The 24,846-nt window shown below is 40.3% G+C and overlaps 1 protein-coding gene across 1 annotated transcript; it reads left to right on the plus strand.

Annotated features, from left to right (window-relative positions):
* Positions 1-887: 887 nt before the first annotated feature.
* On the plus strand, positions 888-24,415 carry Luzp4 (leucine zipper protein 4; the record flags this gene model as incomplete). The annotated part of the gene is given in 10 exon segments (XM_032890090.1): positions 888-1,017; positions 1,734-1,813; positions 5,304-5,559; positions 5,803-5,880; positions 6,379-6,714; positions 6,717-6,825; positions 7,124-7,333; positions 16,344-16,425; positions 17,651-17,700; positions 24,379-24,415. Coding segments are annotated over 10 exon segments (1,368 nt in total), but the record flags the coding sequence as incomplete, so codon positions are not given.
* Between the last annotated feature and the right edge of the window lie 431 nt (positions 24,416-24,846).

The raw sequence follows: 24,846 nt of genomic DNA on the forward strand, positions 1-24,846 counted from the left end.
CAACGCTTATTATTTGAATTTAAAATAAGTGTGGAAACTGTTAAATACTTTACAATAACTTGCCAAATCTCATGAAGCTGGAGAAATGGTAGTGCCAGAATGCCCAGTACCTCAGGCCAAACAAACTCCTGGCATGTTGAGGAGAGGTGGGCAATTTCTCTTGGCAACTGATAGCTGCTTGGATGGAGAGAGAGTCAATTTTCTTTAAGGGTGTGGTGGCTAGCATGTTACCCACCTCAGGTGGATATACATGTCCAAGGGTATATAAACCACAGATTGGACAATGAGTTTTCAAAATAGGAGGACTCACAGTCAGTGGGTAGGGAAGGAAGGTAGATCTGGGAGGTAAGGGGTGAATATGATCAAAAAATAGATCTATGAAATTCTCAAAGAATTCATTTTTGAAAAAAATGTTTAACTGGTTTTATAAGAGTGTTTGTTCTTTCAGAGGACCGGAGTTCAGTTCCTACATCTAAGCCGGGTGCTTAACACCTGCCTATAACTCCAGCTCCAGCTCCGGGAGAAGAGATCTAACATGTTCTTCTATCCTTACGTGTTGTGTGTGTGTGTGTGTGTGTGTGTGTGTGTGTGTGTGTGTGTGTGTGTGAGAGAGAGAGAGAGAGAGAGAGAGACAGAGAGAGACAGAGACACAGAGAGACACAGAGAGACAGACAGACAGGGGGACAAAAGCTCTATATTGTTTGCTTTGCTGTAGTTTCAAATTTATTACAATCACAAATTATTATTCCTATAACTATATTGTGTTAGGACTCTTTAAGGGTTAACAGTTCTATATATTCTTTAATTTGATGAATTATGATGTAGATTGGTGGCTAAGAAGGCATTATTGTCATTTGACTTTTCATTTTCTTTATTTTTTCCTATAATCTGGTGCAGATGAAATTAGACAGCTTAGACATCTAGAAACCACTAACACGGAAGAAGAACACAATGTGGAGAGTGGCACACAGTCAGAAAGCTCCAGAGGGCAAGCTCCTAGGTGTCCGCAGAGCAGAGGTAAAGTACATTAAACAGCACATGTGGTAAAAAGGAACATGCAGATTTTAGAACTTGCACTGTTCTAACGTTATATTATGTTACATGCTTCATTTTTTTCAGACACGGACTTGTACAAGGTTGGTAAGAGTTTATTCCAGTTCAGATGAAAGAAATGTTTAATTGATAAGAGCTGCTTTTCTAATGGAGAGCAGAGTGAGAAATTAACAATGGAGGTAATTGTTTTCAATTTGCCTGGCTGCTCCACTTCTGGGAGGCAATACAGGAATGCTAAGTGCATGATCAATAGCCTAAGCACTATAGCAAAGACATTTTGTTAGAAAGAAATGTCATTGGGTGAAGGGAATGAGGTCAAATGTGAAAAATATCTTAAACCTTAACAGCATTGCTTGGGACAGTGAACATATTTTTAATATAATTTTTATGTTGGCATAATCTTTATATTAATTCTAATGGGTCTCAAGTTTAGTGCTATATACAGCAAATCTTGAATACTGTATAAACTGAAAATTGCCCTTTGAAGTGCTGATTATTATAGATGGGATGGGCAAACACTGTTGTGCAGTACTTAGGTTGGAACCAACCTTGAACACTGTCATTGTGATGAAATCGATATGTTTTCTGAAACAAGGCCTAGCATTGAAAAACAGTTTCTGAAAGATTCTAAATTCACTAATGCAAATATGGAAAAATAATTTTTGTCAAATAATATGCAGGACACAGACGTGGCAGTAGGGGAAGAAATGGTAATTTTTTCAGACAAAGATATCCAGCAAATCATCCTCTAATTCATCTGGTAAGTTAACAGAAATTGAGTCTGAAATATAACATAGTTCTTTTTAAGATGCATGTGTTCATTTGTTTGAGGACAAGGTCTTGCAAAAAGCTATATAGAATAAGGTAGTATATTATTTACTGGGTAGCTGAGGCTGGCAAGGAACTTCTGATCTTCCTCCTGCCTCAGTCTTCCAGAGTGCTGAAACTAAAAGCATGTGTTGTATGTTAGGTATCATAATTACTTTTCCATATAACAAAACACCATAATCAAGGCAATTTATAAACAAACGAGTTTACCAAAGCCAGAGGGTTAGAGTCCATGATAATCATGGGCAGTGTATGGCAGCAGGGAAGCAGGCCTCTACAACTATTTCAATGAACATCTTTTATGTTAATCATCAGGAATTTTGAATTTATAAATTGCAAAAAATAGATAGTAGGTGATTGTCATTCATCATAAATAATTATTCTGTTTTTGTCCTCATAAATTTTTATCTTAAGCTATAGTGTGAAAATAGTTTACTACCCTTAAAAATGAATTGGATGTACCAGAAATCAGGACTAGAGAGATATATTAGTGGTTAAGAGCCCTTGCTGCTCTTCCAGACGATCCAAGTTCAGTTCCCAACACCCCCATCAGGCAGCTCACAATGTCCCTATAACTTGAATTCAGGACTTTAATCCCTCCTCTAAGATTTTCTGTGAGCACCCCCATGGCCTAAACTCACATAACCTTTACCACAGCACACACACACACACACACACACACACACACACACACACACATACATATAAAAAAAAATGAAATAATTGAAATGGGATGTAAACCTCCCAGAGGAACCACCGGGGAAAAATTTATTGCCCTTTACATTTCAACTTGCTTGGGTAAATGGGTCCTTGGGCAAAAATTTGAAAGGTATCAGTTGTTCAACTTTATCAGTAGACTAGTTATCATAAGCCATGATATGAGCATTTTAGTGATAAACAGTGGTTAAACAGGAAAATTGCTTACTGGGTAAGATCACTTGCAACAAAAGAATGAGGACCTGGAACCCAAACAAAAAGCAAAGCTTGGTCCCTCCCTCTCTCTCTCTCTCTCTCTCTCTCTCTCTCTCTCTCTCTCTCTCTCTCTCTCAGACACACACACACACACACACACAGACACACAGAGACACACACACACACACTGGTGATTCTGGGAACATTATTTTGGCAAAGAACAAGTTACAATTTTAAGCACAGTCTGCATTCTGTGTTGCAGAGATGAAATATTTTCCTTCTATTTGGAAGAATTGAGAGGTTGATGGAAAGTGGTCTAGATCTTGTAGGATGAGATTTGTGTTGCTGCTTTTCATTTGGTTTGGTTTAGGTTTCGATTTTTCTTTCTTTCTTTGTTTTGTTTATTTTCATGAATTGGAACCAGGGCTTTAAACATGCTAAGCAAGTGTTCTACCACTGAGCAACATGCGTGCTCCTTAAAGGCTCTCTTGATTTTTGTCTTCGTTTGTTTGCAATGTCTCATGGAAGCCAAGCTGGTCTTGCACTTCCTATGTATGGATGACATTAACTCCAGATTCTCTCCTTTCCATCTGCTGGAATTGCAGACTCTGTACCACTACCCCTAGGTTTATGGAGTGCAGAGGCTCCAGCCCAGGGAGATAAGTATTATAGACAAGGACTCTACCAATTAAACTGTATCCTCAGCCCAAGGTTTAGAGTACAATTGATAAGTTTAGAAAGAAAAACATGTGTTTCCTTTTACTGTAGCCCAACTAAAAATATTATAAAGTATATTGAAATTGAAATCATCTATCATTGCAAATAGTTTTCAAACATTCAAGGGTTTCATACCAGAAATCATTGAAAAAAAAGTAAAGAAATCAAAAGTGGGGATAGTGGTCCATGCATGCAAACCAAGTTCTGGTAGCACTAAGGCAAGCACTGGGATTATAGGCATGAGCTATTATACCCTGACTATATATAATTTTTGATAGGTTTGAAAACGGTAAATGTTCTTGACCCACAAGCCTAGCCAATTCATTTGGATCTCTGGGATCCTGGTAGAAGTGGATGGAAAATGTAGGTTCATGCAAAGGTGACTTCTGAATTCTGTATGCACACCACGGCATACACACCCACACATATCATAGATGAATATACACACAATAATTTTTCACTCTTAAAAGAAAATAAGTATTTCTTTTCTTAAGTTTATAAATCTTATAGCACCTATATTGATGTAAATTATTTCTCACGGGAACTATAGCCTTGGTCATGCTGAGTATGCACTGTACACCTGAGCTACAATCTCAGCCCTGGAAATATTCCTTACATAAGTATGATTATAATTGTATTCAAGGTATGTGCTTATAATATTCTTTGTGCTAGTACCTTCCTCCTAATATCAGTTACTTTGACTATTTAGCAGTGTTGTAGCAGGTCATGGTAATGCTAAATACAGGGGAAGTTTTGCTTGCTAGGCAACATATACTAGTATAAAGCTAGCTTTCTTAGCACTGTCCATATGATGTTATTCATTTACTCTTATGGATATCAGACATTTGTCAAAGTTTCTACTGTTTCCTTTTGAGTGGCTTACCTTATTGCCTTTTTGATTTAAGAGTTATTACCAGATCCATTTATTTGAAAGCCAACTCTTTGCTACCTTTATACCATTCCTTTTCCACTCAGTTTTTCTCCTTAGAATTAAGTATTTGAAAAAAAGAATTAAGTATTTGTATTCAAATGTAAATTTTTAATGATGACTGGGAAGGGAAATTGTCAATTAAATAATTTGGAATGTTTTCCTTTGATCTTAAGGAGTTATTACAAAACATTATTAAATGTAGATGTAGCTCAGTTGGTAGAGTACTTGACTAGCATGCATGAAGCCCTAGGTTTAATCATCGTTATCATATAGTATCATATGTAGTTAGGCATCCTTAATCCAGCATTGAAAGTAGTTGAAGCAGGAGGTTAGAGGTTCGTTCACAATTGGATGTATGTGCATGACTTACTGACTGTCATACAACCCTGTAACACCACCCTCCCAATGTCTCTCTCTCCTCAATTAGGGAAGTCATGGTTTTGTTTCTTACTGGTAAAATTACAAGACAGCTAATTTAATATATTTTTATGTTACATGCATTTTATGTTACATTATCCTTGTGAAAGTGACATGGTACATCAGACTTAGGTCTATAGGTTAGTTCTATAAACTAGTACATAAAAAGTAGGTATAGTGTCATTCTAGGTGAAAATCACTGATAGAAGTAGTCTTGAGAAGCTGATGTGATGGCACAAGCCTATAATTCCAATTTTCATGAGAGTCAAAAGTATCAAGCTGACCTAAACAGTATAATGAAGATCCTGAGGAAAAAAAAAAAAGGGAGGGGGAGGAATGGAAGAAGGAAGGAAAAGAAGGAAGGAAAAGGTTTTAAAAATATCCATATCACTTAATCAAATCATAGACTGTCTCATTTATAATCTATAACTGGGATCCTTTGCAGTTAAGACAAGTCAGCAGAGACCATCGAACAAGAAGGAATAGAAACCAATCAGAAGAGAGACAACTACAAAGAAACCAATTTTTCTTCAGGAGACTCCATGGCCTCTCCCAATCCAATGACCACCACATTAGCAGATCTCATGGCCACTACTCCAGAAGGTCACATAGCCGATTCAGGAGACCTCCTGTTCACTCAGATAGATCTCATGTCTACTCAGGTAGAACTGATAACCATACAGATAGACCACACCATGACCTCTCAGTTGAACCACAACATGACCATTCAGATGGATCTTACCATGACCTGAATTCAGTTAGACCACAACATGACCACTTAGTTAGACCACAACATGACAATTCAAATGGATCATACCATGACCACTCAGTTAGACTACAACATGACAATTCAAATGGACTACACCATGAATTCTCAGATAGACCGCATCATGACTTCTCAGATAGACCGCATCATGACTTCTCAGATAGACCGCATCATGACTTCTCAGATAGACCGCATCATGACCTCTCAGTTAGACCACATCATGACCTCTCAGGTAGACCACCTCATGACTACTGAGGTAGACCACCTCATGAACACTCAGGTAGACCACTTCATGACTACTTAGGTAGACCACCTCATGACCACTCAGGTAGGCAACTTAATGAAGGTAGACCACCTCATGACCACTCAGGTAGACCACCTCATGACTACTTAGGTAGACCACCTCATGACAACTCAGGTAGACCACATCTTGACAACTCAGGTAGACCACCTCATGACCACTCAGGTAGACCACCTCATGACCACTCAGATAGACCACATCATGACCTCTCAGTTAGAGTACATCATAACCACTCAGGTAGACCACATCATGACTACTTAGGTAGACCACCTAATGACCACTCAGCTAGACAACCTCATGATCACCCAGGTAGATCACACCCTGAGCACTCAGGTAGACCAAATCATGACCTCTCAGTAAGACCATATCATGACCACTCAAATAGAGCAAATCATGACCACTCAGATAGACCACACCGTAACCTCTCAGTTAGACCACTTCATAACCACTCAGGTAGACCACATTATGACCGTGCAGGTAGGTTTCACCATGGCCACTCAAATAGGTTTCATCTTAGCCCTACAGAGAGAGCTTTTCCTAGACACTCAGGGACAGCTCATCATGGCCACACAGAGAGAGATAATCAAGCCCACAGAGGGAGAGCTCATGATAACCACACAGTGCTAGCTCATCACAACCTTGATAACAGATCTCATCATGACCACTCAGGGAGAGCTTATCATGGCCATGCAGGGAGAGCTCAAAACTACCAGTCATGGAGAGCTCATAACAACCAAAAACACTGAAATCGAACACCCAAATCATGAGAGCCTAACAACCAGTCACAGAGAGATCAAACAACCAGTCACAGAGAGCTCATAATACCCAGTCATGGAGAGCTCATAACAACCTGTCACTGAGAGATCGGAACAACCTGTCACTGAGAGATCGGAACAACCTGTCACTGAGAGATCGGAACGACCTGTCACTGAGAGATCGAAACAACCCATCACTGAGAGATCGGAACAACCCATCACTGAGAGATCGGAACAACCGTCACTGAGAGATCGGAACACCTGTCACTGAGAGAGATCAAACAACCCATCACTGAGAGAGATCGGAACAACCCATCACTGAGAGATCGGAACAACCCGTCACTGAGAGACGTGGAACAACCCGTCACTGAGAGGATCGAACAACTGGTCACGGAGAGATCGGAACAGATCACGGAGAGATCGGAACAGAAGTCCACGGAGAGATCGGAACAACAGTCACGGAGAGATCGGAACAACCAGTCACGGAGAGATCGGAACAACCAGTCACAAAGAGATCGTTATGACCGCTCATGGAGAGCTGGTAGCAACCTGTCATGGGTGGTTCATAATCAAGCAGAAAGATACCATGGTCGAAGAGGAAGAATTGGAGCATGGGATGCATCACCACCAGAATCTGAGTCTGAAACTGACAGGTAGAAACAAAATTAGTACTTTATCAATGTTAGTACAATGTTTTGAATGATACAGAAACATATAAGCATGCTTTCTATTTCTGTGTCTTTTTTTTGCTGTCTTTTGTTTGTTTGTTTGTTTGTTTGTTTGTTTTTACACTCCAGATTTTATTCCCCTCTACTGCCCAAGGGTTCCACATCCCATACTCCCCATCTCCACAAGGATGTTCCCACCCCTCCCACCCCACCAGACCTCTAAATTTCCTGGGGCCCCCAGTCACTGGAGGGTTTCTCTAACTGAACCCAGACCCAAGAGTCCTCTGCTGTATACATGTTGGCGGCCTTATCTCAGCTGGTGTATGCTTCTTGGTTGGTGATCCAGTGTCTAAGAGATCTCAGGGGTCCAGGTTAATTGAGACTGCTGGTCCTCCCACATGGTGGCCTTCCTCCAGCTTTTCCCTAATACAGCCAGAGGGGTCAGCAGCTTCTGTTCATTGGCTGGGTGCACATATCTGCATATGACACTTTCAGTTGCTTGTTGGGTCTTGTGGAGACAGTCATGATAGGTCCCTTTTTGTGAGTGACTCATAGCCTCAGTAATGGTGTCAGGTCTTGGGGTCTACCCTTGAGCTGGATCCCAATTTGGGCAGGTAACTGGATTTTTTTTTTCTGAATCTTTCCATTTCCATCAATGCATTTCTTTCAGACAGGAGGAATTATAGGTCGAGCTTTGGCTGTGGGATAGCAAACCCCATGCCTCACTTGATGTCCTGTCTTTCTGCTGAGGTGGATCCAGTGTTCCTCTACCCAGTGTAAGGCCTTCATTTAGGGCCCCCTCCTTGAGTCCTGAGAATCTCTTTGCTCTCCAGATCTCTGGTACATTCTAAGGGTCCTCCCCAACCTCCTTCCTCCCAAGGTGACCTGTTTCCATTCTTTCTGCTGGCCCTCAGGGCCTCAGTCCTTTCCATCCACCCAATACCAGATCATGTTTCCCTCTTCCCCTACCGCCATCCCCTTTCTGTCCTCTGTCCCTCTCTCCCTCTCCCCATGTGGTCGCTTTCTTCTCCCTCCCAAGTGGAACTGAGGCATCCTCACTTGGACCCTTCAGATTGTACACCTTTTTGAGTTCTGTGGACTGTATCTTGGGTATTCTGTACTTTTCTGGCTAATATCACTTATTAGTGTGAACATGCCATGCACACACCTCACTCAAGATGATATTTTTTAGTTCCATTCATTTGCCTGCAAAACTCAGGATGTCCTCAATATTAATAGGTGAGTAGTATTCCATTGTGTAAATGAACCACATTTTCTGTATCCATTTTTCTGTCATGGGACATCTGGGTTGTTTCCAGCTATCACAAATAGGGCTACTATGAACATAGTGGAACATGTGCCCCTGTGGCATGGTGGGGCATATTGGGATATTTCTGGATCTTTAGGTAGGTCTATTTCCGATTTTCTGAGGAACATCTAAATTGATTTCCAGAGTGATTGTACCAGTTTACAATCTCAACAGAAATGGAGGACTGTTGCTTTTTCTCCACATCCTTGCCAACATGTGTTATTAACATCTAAGGTTTGGATCTTAGCCATTCTGACTGATGTAAGGCGGAATCTCAGGGTCATTTTGATTTGCATTTCCATGATCACTAAGGACTTTGGTCATTTCTTTAGGAACTTCTCAGCCATTCCAGATCCCTCTATTATGAATTCTTGGTTTAGTTCTATACCCCATTTTTTGGTTGGGTTGTTTGGTTTTTTGATGGTAAACTTCTTGAGTTCTTTATATGTTTTGGATATTAGCCCTCAGTTGCATGTAGGGTTAGTGAAGATTTTTTTCCTAGTCTGCGATTTGCTGATTTGCCCTATTGAAGATATCTTTGGCCTTACAGAAGCTTTCCAGTTTCATGAGGCCTCATTTATCAACTCTTGATCTTAGAGTGTGCGTCATTGAAATTTCTGTTTAGGAAATTTCTGCCTGTGCCAATGAGTTCAAGGATCTTTCCCACTTTCTTTTCTATTAGATTCAGGGTATCTGGTTTTATGTTGTGGTCCTTGATCCACTTGAACTTGAGCTTTGTGCATGGTGACAAACATGGGTAAATATTCTACGTACAGACATCCAGTTAGATCAGCACCATTTATTGAAGATGCTTTCTTTTTCCATTGTATATCTTTGGCTTCATTGTCAAAGATCAAGTGTGTGTTTATTTCTAGAATTTATTTTAATTCTATTCCCTTGATCGACCTGCCTGTCTCTGTACCAAAACCATGCAGGTTTTTTTAATCACTATTGCTCTATGATAGAGCTTGAGATCAGAGATGGTGATTCCCCAGCCATTTTATTGTTAAGAATTGTTTCTCTATTCTGGGTTTTTTGCCTTTCCAGATGAATTTGAGAATTGCTCTTTTCATGTCTTTGAGGAATTGAGTTGAGATTTTGATGGCGACTGCATTGAATCTGTAGCTTGCCTTTGGTAGGATGGCCATCTGTGTACTATGTTAATTCTGCCAATTCGTGAGCATGGGAGATCTCTCCATTTTCCAAGATCATCTTCAGTTTCTTTCTTGAGAGACTTGAAGTTCTTATCATAAAGGTCTTTCAGTTGTTTGGTTAGAGTTACCGCAAGATATTTTATAATTATATGTGACTGCTATGAAGGGAATTGTTTCCATAATTTCTTTCTCAGCCTGTTTATCATTCGTATAAAGGAAGGCTACTGATTTACTTGAGTTAGTTTTATATCCAGCCACTTTGCTGAAGTTGTTTATCAGCTGGAGAAATTCTATGGTAGAAGTTTTGGGGTCACTTATATATACTATCATATCATCTGCAAATAGTGATACCATTAATTCTTCTTTGCAAGTTCGTATCCACTTGATCTCTGTTTGTTGCCTTGTTGTTCTAGCTAGCAGTTCGAGTACTATATTGAATAGATAAGAGGAGAATGGACATCCTTGTCTTGTCCCAGATTTTAGTGGGATAGCTTCAAGTATCTCTCCATTTAGTCTGATATTGGCTGTTGGTTTGCAGTAAATTGCTTTTATTATGTTTAGGTATGGGCCTTGAATTTCTGATCTCTCCAATACTTTTAACATGAAGGGGTGTTGTATTCTGTTAAATATTTTTCTGCATCTAAGGATATGATCATGTGAATTTTTATGCATATAAAATTTTTATTGGATATTTTTATTTACATTGCAAATGATATTCCCTTTCCCGGTTTCCCGGACATAAGCCCCATAACCTATCCCCCTTCTCTTCTTCTATAAGGGTGTTCCCCTCCTCATTGACCCTTCCTTCCCATCCTCCCCCAGACATTCCTCTATACTGGGATTCCAACCTTGGCAGGACCATTGGTGCCCAACAAGGCCATCCTCTGTTACATATGCAGCTGGAACCATGGGTCAGTCCATGTCTTTGGGTAGTGGTTTAGTCTCTGGGAGCATTGGTTGGTTGGCATTGTTATTATGGGGTTGCAAGCCACTTCAGCTCTTTCAATCCATCTCTATTTCCTCTGGGTTCCGTTTACGTATCCAGTCTGTTAGTCTATGTCTTTTTATTGGGGAATTGAGTCCTTTGATGGTAAGAGATAGTAAGGAATAGTGATTGTTGTTTCCTGTTATTTTTGTTGTTAGAGGTACAATTATATTTGTGTTTCTCTTCTTTTTGTGTCCTTGCAAGAAGATTACTTTCTTGCTTTTTCTAGAGTGTGGTTTCCTTCCTTGTGTTGGAGTTTTCCATCTATTTTCCTTCGTAGGGCTGGATTTGTAGAAAGGTACTGTGTAAATTTGGTTTTTTGCATGGAACATCTTGGTTTCTCCATCTATGTTAATTGAGAGTTTTGCTGGATACAGTAACCTGGGCTGGAATTTGTGTTCTCTTGGGTCTGTATGACATCTGTCCCGGATCTTCTGGCTTTCATAGTCTCTGGCGACAAGTCTGGTGTGTTTCTTATAGGTCTGCCTTTATGTGTTATTTGACCTTTTTCCCTTACTTCTTTTAATATTCTTTCTTTCTTTTGTGCATTTGTTGTTTTGACTACTATGTGACAGGAGGAGTTTCTTTTCTGGTCCAATCTATGTGGAATTCTGTAGGCTTCTTGTATGTTTATGGGCATCTCTTTCTTTAGGTTAAGGAAGTTTTCTTCTATGATTTTGTTGAAGATATTCACTGGCCCTTTAAGTTGGGAGTCTTCACTCTCTTCTATACCTATTATCCTTAGGTTTGATCTGCTCATTGTGTCCTGGATTTCCTCTATGTTTTGGGCTAGGAGCTTTTTGCGTTTTACATTATCTTTGATGGTTGTGTTAATGTTTTCTATTGTATCTTCTGCCCCTGAGATTCTCTCTTCTATCTCTTATATTCTATTGGAGATGCTTGTATCTATTTCTCCTTGTCTCTTCCTTGGTTTTCATCTCCAGGGTTGTCTCCCTGATGGTTTTGTTCAATTCCTTTCACCTGTTTGGTTGTGTTTTCCTGTAATTTTTAAGGGATTTTTTTGTTTCCTCTTTTGGCTTTCACTTATTTACTCTGTTGTCCTGTATTTTCCTTAAGGGAGTTATTTATGTCCTTCTTAAAGTCCTCCATCATCATCATAAAATGCGATTTTATAACTAAGTCTTTTTATCTGGGGTGTGTGAATATCCAGTATTTTCTTTGGTGGGAGGACTTTGATGATGCTAAGTAGTCTTGGTTTCTGTTGTTTAGTTTACTGTGCTTGCCTCTCGCCATCAGGTTGTCTCTGGTGTTAGCTTGTCTTGCTGTCTCTGACAGTGACTTCACCCTCCTGTAGGCCTGTGTGTCAGCACTCCAGTAGACCTGTTTTCTTTCAGCTAGATCTAGGAACAGAAAGCTGTGCTACTCTGGTGTGTAGGCGTGCATGGCAGCTGGCTTTCAGTTTTAGGCACAGGCAGAAACCTGAAGGGTCCTGTCCCTGACTGCTCCTGGCTCCCTTTGCCCAGGGGGCACAGATGGCACTAGGCGATTTCCTCTTGTGGGCAGAGAGTAGTCTCCTCTGAGTTCCTAGGAATGTCTGCACTTCTGAGGAACCAGCTCTCTCCTACAAAGGATTTGGGTTCAGGGAGCTGTTTGACAGGTTCAGTTCAGTTCTGGGCGCAGGCCGGACCCTACAGGTTCCTGCCACTAACTGCTCCTATATTCCTCAATTCAGGGGCACTATTCAGGTTCCCCTTGTGCCAGGGATGTGGGAGAGGTGGGCAGAAGTGGTGGACTGTCCTGTGGTCTCAGGATTATCCAAACTTCGGGGCGTCCAGCTCTCTCCCCCACAGGATTTGGATGTGGGGAACTGTTGAATCAGTTCAGCTCAGTTCCAGGCACAGTCAGAAACTGGAAGTGCCCTGTCCCAGAAGACTTCTGCCTTTTTGTGTCCTGAGTCCACCAGGCAGGTCACTTGTAGCAGAAAAGTTGGGTTTACCTCTGTTTCAGGTGTGCAGTTATTCCTGGCAACTGGCTTTCAGCTCTCGGCACAGTCAGAAACCAGAAAGGTTCTGCCCCTGACTGCTCCTAGGTCCCTGTGCCCAGGGGGCCAGATGGCACTAGGCGATATCCTCTTGGGTTGGGAATGTGGGCAGAGAGTAGTCTCCTCTGAGTTTTCAGGAGTGTCTGCACTTCTGAGTGTTCAGCACTCCCCTATGGAATTTGGGTCAGCCATCTCTTTCTTTAGGTTAAGGAAGTTTTCTTCTATGATTTTGTTGAAAATGCTTTCAGGTCCTTTGCGCTGGGAATCTTCATTCTCCTCTATTCCTATCATTCTTAGATTTGTTCTTTTCATTGTGTCCTGAATTTCCTGGATGTTTTGGATCGGAGTTTTTTATGTTTTGAATTTTCTTTGATTGTTGTGCCCATTTCTTCTACCCTATCTTCTACACCTGAGATTCTCTCTTCTATCTCTTGTATTCTGCTGTTGATACTTAACATTTGTAATTCCTGACCTCTTTCCTAAATTTTCCATTTCCTTGTTTGCCTCCATTTGTGTTTTCTGTGTTGTTTATACTTCCACTTTTAGGTCTTGGACCACGTTATGCAATTCCTTCACCTGTTTGATTGTGTTTACCTGCATTTCTTTTCTTTTCTTTTTTTTTTAATTAACTTGAGTATTTCTTATATACATTTCGAAAGTGTTATTCCCTTTCCGGTTTCGGGCAAACATCCCCCCCCCTCCCTTCTTTATGGGTGTTCCTCCCATCCTCCCCCTTGCTGCCCTCCCTCCAACAATCTAGTTACCTGCATTTCTTTAAGGGATTTGTTTATTTCCTCTTCAAGGGCTTGTACCTGTTTACCCGTGTTTTCCTGTATTTCTTTCATTGAGTTATTTATATCCTTCTTAAAGGACTCTTATCTTCGTGAGATAGGATTTTAGGTCAGCCTCCTGATTTTCAGGGTGTTGGTGTATTCAGGGCTTGCTGTGGTGGGAGAACTGGGTTCTAATGATGACCACGTATATTGGCTTCTGTTGCGTATAGTCTTGCCCTTACCTCTTGACATCTGGTTATCCCTACTGTTTGCTGGTGTGGGTGACTTTGTCTGGAGTCTGCCTCTTTTTTCCCTGGGTTGCACCAGTCTCCTGTTAGGCCTGTGGTCCTGGCTGTAGAAGACCTCCTGTGGTACCTTCCAACTGGAGGGTCTTCAGAGTGGCAGAGAAGCTGCTGATTTGTTGCACTGACTGCAGTAGATCTCCTGGGAGGCCTTCAGACTGTTGAGTCTTCAGAGGAACAGTTACACTGTTGTACTGTGAGAAGCTGTTCTTGGGGGAGGGAGTTTGGGAGGAGTCAATAGAGTGTGGTTTCTGTTCCCTTGTGTGTAGCCACACTCACAGAGGCTTTCAGTCTTTTGGGTCAGTTGCCCTGCTTGCCTCAGAGCCCCCTGGAAGGTCTTCAGTCTGTGGTATCAATTGCCCAGTTGCCCTGTGTACAGAGGAACTCCTGGGATGCCTTCAAGCTGTGGTGTCCTGAGTACAGTGGTTCTCCTGGAATGTCTCCAGTTGTGATATCAGATGCCCTGGGTGCAGCAGATCTCTTGGGATGCCTCAGGATGTGCTATCAAATGTTTTGCTTACAGTGGTTCTTCTGGTATGATTCAGGGTATGATGTCAAATGTTCTAAGTGTAGCGGGTCCACTGGTATGTCTGAGGGTGGAGCCTCTTCCAGAGAGCAGACTTACTAGCAGTCTGTCTCAGCAGGAACAGGTGGAAGGGGATTGGGATTGGGCAGGTGGGAGGATGTTGGGTCCCTGAGTCCACTAGCCCCCAGTGGCAGCTGTGGGACTGGGCGAGTGTGGTTCTTACCAAATGCTGAGTGCAGGAGCTCCTCTGGTATGCCTCAGGATATAGCCTCTTCCAGGGAGCAGAGTAGCTAGCAGTCTGTCCCAGCAGAAAGGCCCATTTCTATATCTTAATAAGCAAATTTGTATTATAACCGGACCCTGTTCCAATTCAGACAAGCATTGGAACAATTATGTGGCTCATGATATAAACTCACATGCACATGCAATTGCCTAAATTTGTTTCCCAGTTTCTGGCCCTTCCTAATAAGCCTATCTGCTACTCAGAGTAGCTATTGCTTTTGCATCTTCCAAGCTGGTGGGCAAGATAATATATCAAAAATTATGCTAAATTGATATGATAGGATATAAGTAAGGGTAATCAATCTGTTTCTTACCTTTATATCCTTTCTTAAAGAGTCGTAAAAGTCTTTATCAGACAGATGATTCCCCCTCTGTGTGTGTTTGTGTGTATGTGAGAGTGTATGTGTATATGTGTGAGTGTATGTGTGTATGTGTGTGTATTGGAGAGAGACAGTGTGCATGTATGTGTTGTTGTTGTTGTTGTTGTTGTTGTTGTTGTTGTTGTTGTTGTTGAAATCATGACAGAGCTTGTGCACATTAGGCAAGTGATTTATGTCTAAGCCACAAGCTCAGCCCAGGTATATCTTTGAGCAGTTCCTCCAAACCCACCTTGCGAAGTGTAAGCTATCTTCAGCTGTACGGTCTTACCTTCAAGTTACATGAGCCAAACAGGGCAACAGCAATAGCCTATATTATTTTGGAAGTCTCTTCTATTCCTATGACTAACAATTGAAGAGGAGGTTCCCATACCTAGCACACGGTTTTTCTTGGGTAGTCTATGATCCTCATGGGGAGAATTGGCACTTAAAATTGTAACTTCATTCCAACTACATACATCTGTTTCAACCTGCACACACGTATGTATTTTAAGTAAACAAAATTGAGGTTTTCCTATGGCTTTGTTAACCATTCTTGGTGCTATTTAGGGTTCCTTTCTTCCTCTGTATTTCCTTCCCTGTTTTCAGTTAAATCCCTCCCCTGTTTTCTCATTATTCCTTCATAGCACCTTTGTCCTGTTTTATAGACTTCCTCATCCTGCTAGGTTCCCTTGTACTTTCCTGGTTTCTGAGGTTATATATTCATATCTAAGGATTCAGATAATCCGCAAAGGTAGAACATGCAGCATTTGTCTTTCTGAGTCTGGGTTACCTCACTTGGTGTATTTCCTTGCAAAACTCATAGATGTAGCATACAGATAGTAACTGATTGCATATAAATATTGCAAAGAGAAATAATTTGCAATGTTCTCCTTTAAAGTGTTAAATAGGGGCTTAGCAGTTAGAGCACTTGATATACCATGGAGAGTATACCCATACAAAGAACCAGGGTTCCTACACAAATCTGTAGCCCAATTGCTGAAATAGGGAAAGACAAGATAGTCACTGGGGCTTACTAGATTCCAGACTAGCCAAGAAAATGCAAACCCACTGTCAAGGAGAAACCCACCTCAAACAATAGGTGGGGATTGATAATGGAGGAAACATGCTGCCTTCGTCTGGAATCTGCATGTGTGTATAAGAACATGCATCAACACATATGTATACTCTCACAGAGAAGCATGCATGCATACAAGAAATTAAATAAATCCTTTGCATATACTGACTAATCTGTCAATGATATGGATTTTTTAATGTTTGTCTAATTTTTCATAACAAATACCAGACTTTCTACAATAAGAGAAAGAACTGAATACTTATGGGCACAGGAACGGCGAAGAAATGAAATACTTAATCTGAACGCAGGGGTAAGTGCAATACTTTCTACTTTCCACCTCAAAATGCTACATGGTTCCATGTGGTGTTTTCTTTTTAATAGGCTTTCCTTTTGCGTCTTTTGTTTTTTTGTTTGTTTGTTTTGCTTCAAAATTTTAGTATTTATTTATATTCATGATTGTGACTTGAGGAAGTCACCTTCTAAGCTGCAGTTTTCTGACATGTTAAGGAGTCATAGGCTGATTTATCTCTAAGAGCACACTGCCTTTGAAAGTCTTGCATGTGTGTACACTATCAAATTAAATGTTACACTCGTAAGATTAGCAAGAATGAAAGACAGACACAGGACTGAGGCACTCTATAACAGCATAGGCTTTATTTGGGGAAAGATGTGTAGTGGAGAGATCTCTAGTTCAAGAAACTAGAGAGCCAGTAGCCCTCTTAGACACAAGAGTAGTTAGAAGGTGAAAGGGAGAAGGGGACAGAAATCTTCCTTTTTGACTGGACCTTGGTCATTGCTAAGAGTAGCCAGTCAGTGTTCAGTTAAAGAATATCAAGGATCAATATGACTTGACTAACCATAACTAGGGAGCACAAACAGTAAAAGAGGCAGGAATCTGGAAAAACGGTTTACTATAGTTATAGGAATAAAATCACTTAATTTTGGGAATTTGCATGGTTAACCAAGATGTGAAAGCTTTACAAAATGGCCAAGACCACTCTGGAAATCAATGTGGACGTTCCTCAGAAAATTGGAAGTAGACCTACCTAAAGATCCAAAAATACCACTCTTGGGAGTATACCCAAAAGATGCCCCACCATGCCACAGGGGCACATGTTCCACTATGTTCATAATGGCCTTATTTGTGATAGTCAGAAGCTGGAAACAAGTTAGATGTCCCACAACAGAAGAATGGATACAGAAAATGTGGTTACTTTACACAAAGGAGTGCTACACAGCTATTAAGAACGAGAGGAGATGGAGGTGGGTGGGTGTGGGGAGGACATATGGAATGGGGAACCCTTGGTGGTGGGGGGAGTGGGAGGGGAATAAAATCTGGAGTGTGAAAATAAATAAATAAATAAATAAATAAATAAATAAATGTCCAAGATCATAGTTAACAATATTAAAAACCAAGGAAAAGGAGGAAATATTGTCATTTAAATGCTAAGACTTGCAATTTAGATTTGTAAAAAATCACCTTGTGTTGATTAAAGATGTAATTTCAATAATTGATCTCAACTTTTTCCATTTAGATAGAAGACGGCTACAGCAGCGCTGAAGAGAGTGATGAAAGTATTGACAGGTAGTTTTAGACAGACTTTGCGTAGTTCTTAGAGGAAAATATAAAAACTGGCATCAGATATAAAATCAGCACATAGACTTACAATCTGACTTTGGAAACTCCTTAACAATTTGTGTAAATAATCCTACTCACGTTAGAAAAGCTTTAATTATAACTGCCTGGATTAGCTTTATTTTTACTTCTGGGATTTTATATATCATATTCTGATACCACATCTAAAATATCATAATTTTGCATTTAAACTGGATGGCTCTGCAGGAATTATCACTGGTAAAATTAATGCTCTTTGGTTATTGTTTCTTCATTTCAATCATAAGATTTAAAACTCTTCTGTCCAATAACAGTGTGTGCTAGACAAGCTAAATGAATGACAACATGCATTTTAGTCTGTTTGAATAGCAACATACCTTTTAGTAGCGATAGTAGCAAGGTTTTAGCCTGTGATGACATTGGAGAGGCAAGAATTCTGTGTTTATTTACACTTTCTTATATCTCAGTTGATATCAACCCCTGTAGCAAAACCAGGAAGAAATGCAAACATAAGAAAAGCTGAAGTTCTGTAACATGACTGCCTGCTCTACATGTGGGAGACAGTGAGGCTCACCACAAGTACACCACGAGAGCAGAGCTGAACATGCGCTGAAGCAACAGAAATACAGGGAAAGGCCTGTTCAGGGAGATGGTCAGGAAAAGAAGGGAAAACAAGGGCTGCCTTTATTGCTTATCTTCCGCTTCATACAGCAGGAAGAGAAACGCTTATAACTGGAGACTAGCTGTCATAAAAGGGCAACTTTTACTTTTTCCTTTAGTTTCCACAACTGCTTATGTGTCTTGTGTTTCTCAAAATGATTAACTTGTTACAGGGAAAAGGCTAGTTGATGGATGATATATTTTGGCCTCATACACTGGTATCTTTCTACCAAAGATACCAGGAGAATTTATACAAACGGGAAAGAGAAATATGTTGCTATACTAGCTTTGAAATGGACCTAAGCAAAGGTACTTGTTGAAATAATTGAAAGCTCTAAATAAGTACTTTTATATTCAGGGTTTAATCTAGCCTTAGAACTTCATTTCCATATTACAATGATGGATTGAAACTGAAGAAGGGGTGGTTGTTGTTTTTTATTCTGGCACTACTGGGAATCAAACCTAGGATCACGTGCACACACTAAGTGAGAAGATATACCACTGTGCCATGGACTTCTGCTCCAGCCAAGGAAGGGGATATTTTGTTTTGTGTTGTTTTGTTTTGTAACTTCACCCAAATCATCTAGCTAATAAAAGCTAAAAGGTATAGTCAAATACAGTTTGTGATTCTACAAAGCCCATATGGGTTTTTACTGTCAGTATTGTCTTTCCACAACAAGAAGTACAAAGGAGGTGCGATTCTTGCAATACTAGAATATTCGTTACCTTTTGTTGCTTAAATAATTACTATAGCTGTAGGCATTGGATTCAGTCTTGGTGAGTAGGAAAAGGATAACCACAACCAGGAAACAGGAGTGGAAAGAGGTTTATTATTTGAACAAGTAAGTGATGTGGGAAATGTTGTGGGGGCATGTATCTTTGAGAGTATGCAGCCTTTCTCAGTTCTTGGTGAGCTCAGCATTAGAGAGGTAGACTCTTGGAAAACTCAGTATCCAATAAGGACAATTGTTTTCTAATTCTTGTCTTGCACATTTGAAGAATGACCTTCCTGGGCCAGAGGGGCGGGGGGGGTGAGTTTTAGGAAGAAGCATGTTGTAGCGAGCTTAAAAGAAAGAAGGCATGGTTCCTCTAGAGGAAGGATGGGTCTCCAGGGACAGGGGACCATTGAGGTCCTACTCTGGGGATTATTTTAAGAACTTAGGACAAAAGCTGATGTGAGGTTAGGGAGGGAAAGTCAGTCCAGTAGGTGGTGTCTGGCAAATCCTCTGTCTCAAGTCACTTCTTCCTGCAGAGCTTCCAGGCACAATGAAGAGATACTAAGCCAAGAAATAGAATTCTCCTGATGTCCTTGGCCTCCAGAAAGGACATTCTTAGACCTGCTGCTTTGGAACCTAGCATATTATACAACATGCTCAGAGATCTTATACCTTATGTTAAAATACAAAACAAAAATGCTGTCACAATGTCTCTAGGTGGAGAATTTAGTACAATGTAAAAAATGTACTCAGGGTCAACTGAAGTGAATGAGTCATAGACTCAAAATTTTTTCAAAGGCTTCAGCTCAAACAGTCGCTCAATAGATTTGAAAGCTAGGGTTATTTTAAAAGACATTCAAAACATTAGTAGCCCTTTCACCACCCCATACCTTAGTACAGGACCCCATATATCATCTCCCAGTTTCGTAGGTTCGTCCAGGGTTTTTTTGTCCAGGTATTTTTTTTTGTCCCAATTTGTCCAAGTTTGCTTGCCAGTTGTCTGCTAGAGACTCACGTGCCTGAAATTGTGGTTTTGCCCTGGGTCCCCTCTTATTAGAAGGTTCTGGGGAAGTGTCTACTTCCTAGATCATTCTGGCTGTGGACAGAATCTTGTTTCTTGCTGCTTGTTAGAATCCGTTCTTCCAAAAACAAAACTTGAACTACCCCCCACTCCATCTTGTAAAGAGACCAGTTTCATCTCCAGCACAACCCACACATCCTTCTCACTGTCAGTCAGTAATCCTGGCTTCCACTTCTACCTTTGTCCTATGATTGCATTAGGCTAACCAAGGTATATGTTGGGGTTTTGGTCTGGTTTGTTTTTTGAGGTTCTTTTTGGGGGGGAGTTGGTGAGTTTTTGGTTTTTGGGGGTTTTGGGGGGGTGTTTTGTTTTGTTTTTGGTTTGGTTTTCAGTTTTTGGTTTTTAAGACAGGGTTTCTCGATGTAGGCCTGACTGTCTTGGAATTCACTCTGTAGACCAGGCTGGCCATGAATTCAGAGATCTGTCTGTCTCCTGCATGCTGGGATTAAAGGCCTGTGGCACCACTGCCTAGAGGTATATTGTTAAAGAAAAGAGAAAGAAAGGAAAGAAGGAAGGAAAGGTTAGTCAGAGAAAATATAACAGAAAATTTATGAGGAAACTACCATGAAAATACTCAGTAGAGTGTTTGCCTAGAATTTTATAGCCCTGAGTTCCATGCCTAGCACTCACTGCAAAAGGGAGGGAGGGAAGCAAGGACGGAGGAAGAGATGGAGGAAGGAGGGGAGAAAGGAAATATTATTGATCTAATTATACATTGAAGACATCCCCTTCCTCATACAGTGTTTAGCTATTCAAAGCCTAAAGGGAACAATATTCATAACAAGACAGAAAGTCGTTATAGAAAGTATCTTGCTTATGCGGAACTACTGACTACAAGGACTCAAATAATAATATCAAAATAATTATGCAGCCTTTGGACATTTGTTGTTTTATAGCAGTGTAAGACTGCATATGATAAACCTATTCCCTGATATTATTTTAGCTACCCAGTTAAAAATTTCTTCTTAGACTAGGGATATAGTCCAGATGGTAGACTAACATGTATGAATCTCTTAAGTCATTATCCAGAAATGCATACCAAGTTTACTGGCCTATGTCTGAAATCCCAGCACTCAGGAGGTAGAGGCAAAAGTATCCAAAGTTCAAGGTTATCTTCAAAGTTCAAGGTTAGCCTTGGCTACATGAGATGCTATCTCGTTTTTTCTGTACTGTTTACTTACATGAAGAGCTATTCTAATAAAACACAAACCAGACTCAATAGCAGCCATACATGAATGAGGTCCTTTGCAACAAATAATGAAGTAAGCCAATCTGGCTTTTGTAGTATTTCCTATATAACCAAGCTGCCCTTAAAGTCAAGATTCTCTTGCCCTAAATCTTGGTTTGGGGGATTCTTGGTATGTGTTACCACATTGTTTTCCATTGTCTCTTTGTTGGGTGGGAGGCATCAAGGTCTTGATATCATAAGAGAGTTTCAACCTTCTATGTAATCAGGTAGCTCTTAAATACAAATCCTCCTGCCTCAGTCTCCAGATTTTAGGGGATTCTACATATGTCCTCCCACATTGACTTTTTGGTCCTATTTTCATTTGGAATATTTATGGTGCTAAGAATGGGAGTCTGGTTTTACACAGGCTAAGCAAGTGTTCTACCACTTTTCTGGACCCTTGACCCTCCAGCTAACATTTTTGTAATTTTTTTCCTTTTTTATTTCTTTTTTGTTTAACTTTAAGAATAATTTTATGAGTTGGAAAAAAAGACATAGACAGGGCAGACAAGTTGTAAAAATCAGCAGCTTCCAGGAGGAGGGAGATGGAGAAACAAAAGAGAGGAAGTCACAAGAAAGCAAACACATTAATCATCTTCATGGGGAAGAGTAGACTGCAGAGAAAGAATAAGAATACCCAGACTGTCAGAACAAGCTTAGGACTTAACCACTATTTAAAAAGTGATAGAAGTGGGGAAAGGGAACGTGACACTTTTGAAGTTAGGACTCAGGCAAGTAGGTAGGTGCATATCAGCAAGTAGCTGCTTTGTTTCTTTCTTTCTTTTGTTCTTAAGAGGGTCTCACAGCCAAGGCTGGCCTCAAGCTTTCTGTTTCCAAGGATATTCATGAAATCCTTATCAACCTGCCTCTACCTACCGAGTTCTACGATTATAGGCACAGCTTCAAACAATTTCTCTAAGCTACAATTTGTATATTATATAGTTAGACAACTCAAGTCTGTGGCTTTTAGTAGGTTAAGAGATGTGCAGTCTTCATCATGATCCAACTTTTGAATATTTTCACCGTTGGTCTCAAAAATGCCATGCTCCTCATTCAGACCATTCTTTCCCCTGTTCTCCGCAACCCAGTGCAAGGCACTCACAAATCCATTTTCTTCCTATGCAAGTTGTTATTACTTTTGTCCCAAAATATACTATACTATACTTTATACTATACTTAAAAACTGTATCCCTAACAGGTGAAAACTCACTTAAAGATGTAAAATAAATTAATAATAATACCACCTAGAGTTAGGAGTATAATTGAGTGGGAAAGCACACACTTAGTCCATTAGAGCGCTGAGTTTTCTCAACAGCAGGGGAAAGCCATACTAATGCATTCTGTAGACATACTCCCTGATTTAGACCATGGATTCTAAAGGGAGCATCGATGATACTTGAATGTATCTTCTTTTAGACCTCTAAAAAAGAAACTTACAGACACTAAGTTGAAGGCCCCAAAGTTGCTCATCTGATTAGAGGTCACTATAATGACTTAGTAATTATTATGCTGTAATTGACAGTTGCTGGAGACCTGAAGTTGATGCTGAATTTGTTGATGGTACATACACTGCCATTAAGACTCTGACACGTCATCCGAAAGGAGTGAGACTGAACTTCGATGTTGGAGCACAGAGTAATCGGGTACTTATGATAGAATTGTAGAATTGCTTGTTCACTAGATATTAAAGAAGCCATGTTTAGTTTAGGTCAACTTGAACTCAATAAGGTTATCTTCTATATAAAGAAAAAATGAGAACCCTGTAATACACTAAAGAACCTTTTCCTGTTCACTGCCTTTGTGAAAGACAGAAAAATTAGGAAAATAAGCCAACCTCAGTTATCTTTATGTGTATTTGATCTATCTTTGTCTGCCTCTCTGTCTCTGTACATCCGTCTCTGAGTCTCTATCTCTGTTTCTTTCTCAGTCAGCCTGTCTGTCTTTGTATCATCTGTCTGTCTGTCTATCTATCTATCTCTATCTCTCGCACTGTGTGTGTGTGTGTGTGAGGGGGGGAGGGAGGGAGAGAGAGAATGAATGAATGAATGAATGAATTTTATGTTTCATAAGTGGAAAACAGAAAACATACAAACTACAATACTAATCCTTTCTGACTTGGGTTTTAAATGATGTTGAAAAGGGAAGGTCTGAAATATGGGGGAAAGAACTTGGGCTTTGTAGTCATGTATTTAAAATGAAACTGGAATTAAGTCTGACTTAGGCAATCTTTGAGGTATTTAGAGTCAGCTGTATACTAGAAAGACAATAGAAGACTCTAAACCTGGGGAGTGCTCTCACACAATAGATTATAAAACTTCTGATTATAGGGCAGACATTTTAATTCGAGCATGTAGAATTAAGCCTGCCATTCATTCCACTGTGAAAGATATCACTGCTTGGTCTTTGTAGTAATATGCTCTTCCATTAAAGGTTTAGGAGTCTGCTCTTTTGCATGAATGAACTAAATATTAGCCTCAGGGGTAGACCAAGGGTCAGGCAAACTACCCAAGATTCTAGAGTCTCAAGGAGAGTTGGCGTACATTCTCCAAACCTAAACAGATGTCAGCCCTTCTCAGTCTTCTCAAACCATCCTAGTATGTTCCTTTGCTTTTTTCTGGTACCTTCAACTCTCTGTGGCCAAACAAATTTCAAACGTCCATTATCTGGATGTATAGGTATGTACCAACAGGCCTACCTGCCTGCTTGGTTGCTTTCCTTCCTTCTTTCTTGTGTTTTCTGTTTTTGGTTTTTGAGTCACAGGTAGCTCAGGCTGACTTCTATCTAACTCAGTATTGTAGCAAAGGATGATGTTGAATTCCTGGCCCTCCTGCCTTCACCTTCAAGTACTAGATTCCGGTGTGTGTGCTACAGTGGGCTCTCTAGTCTACTTTTAGTAACCAAATTTCAAGAGTATTCACTAAGTTTTAAGCTCCCAAACTTAAAGCATTTTCTCTCTTTTACAGACTGATCTGTCGCTCCATGCTAGATTCACCATACTAAGGAATCTGAGAGAAGCCAGAATGAACAATAGGATATGAAGACCTGGAGAGTAAACTGCCTTTTCCTGTCAGGCATTGGCTGCTAGCTAATTGCATGGAACCACAGTTGAGAACATACATACAGTCATACAATGTTAGACTTCTGACTGTTCTTCTTAATGTTCTTTCTTAGATAGATTTAGATGTCAGGATTCTGTTCGTACTAAGCAATTTGAAGAATAAGCGTGCTTAGCACTGTTTGCATAAATCAACAAGGAGATGAGCAAGAAGAAAGCTGGTTTCCATGGGGTTATTTTAAGAAATCAGCTATTATCAGAAATACATGGATTTTTTTTCAATGTTAGAGAACCTGTGTGTAATCCTTACTGTAATCCTTAAGCTCGGAACCTATACAAGCAATAAGAAGGTTTCATGCACAAACCAGTCCATGTG

The sequence above is a fragment of the Rattus rattus genome, chromosome X (assembly GCF_011064425.1).
Source record: "Rattus rattus isolate New Zealand chromosome X, Rrattus_CSIRO_v1, whole genome shotgun sequence".
NCBI lineage: Eukaryota > Metazoa > Chordata > Mammalia > Rodentia > Muridae > Rattus > Rattus rattus.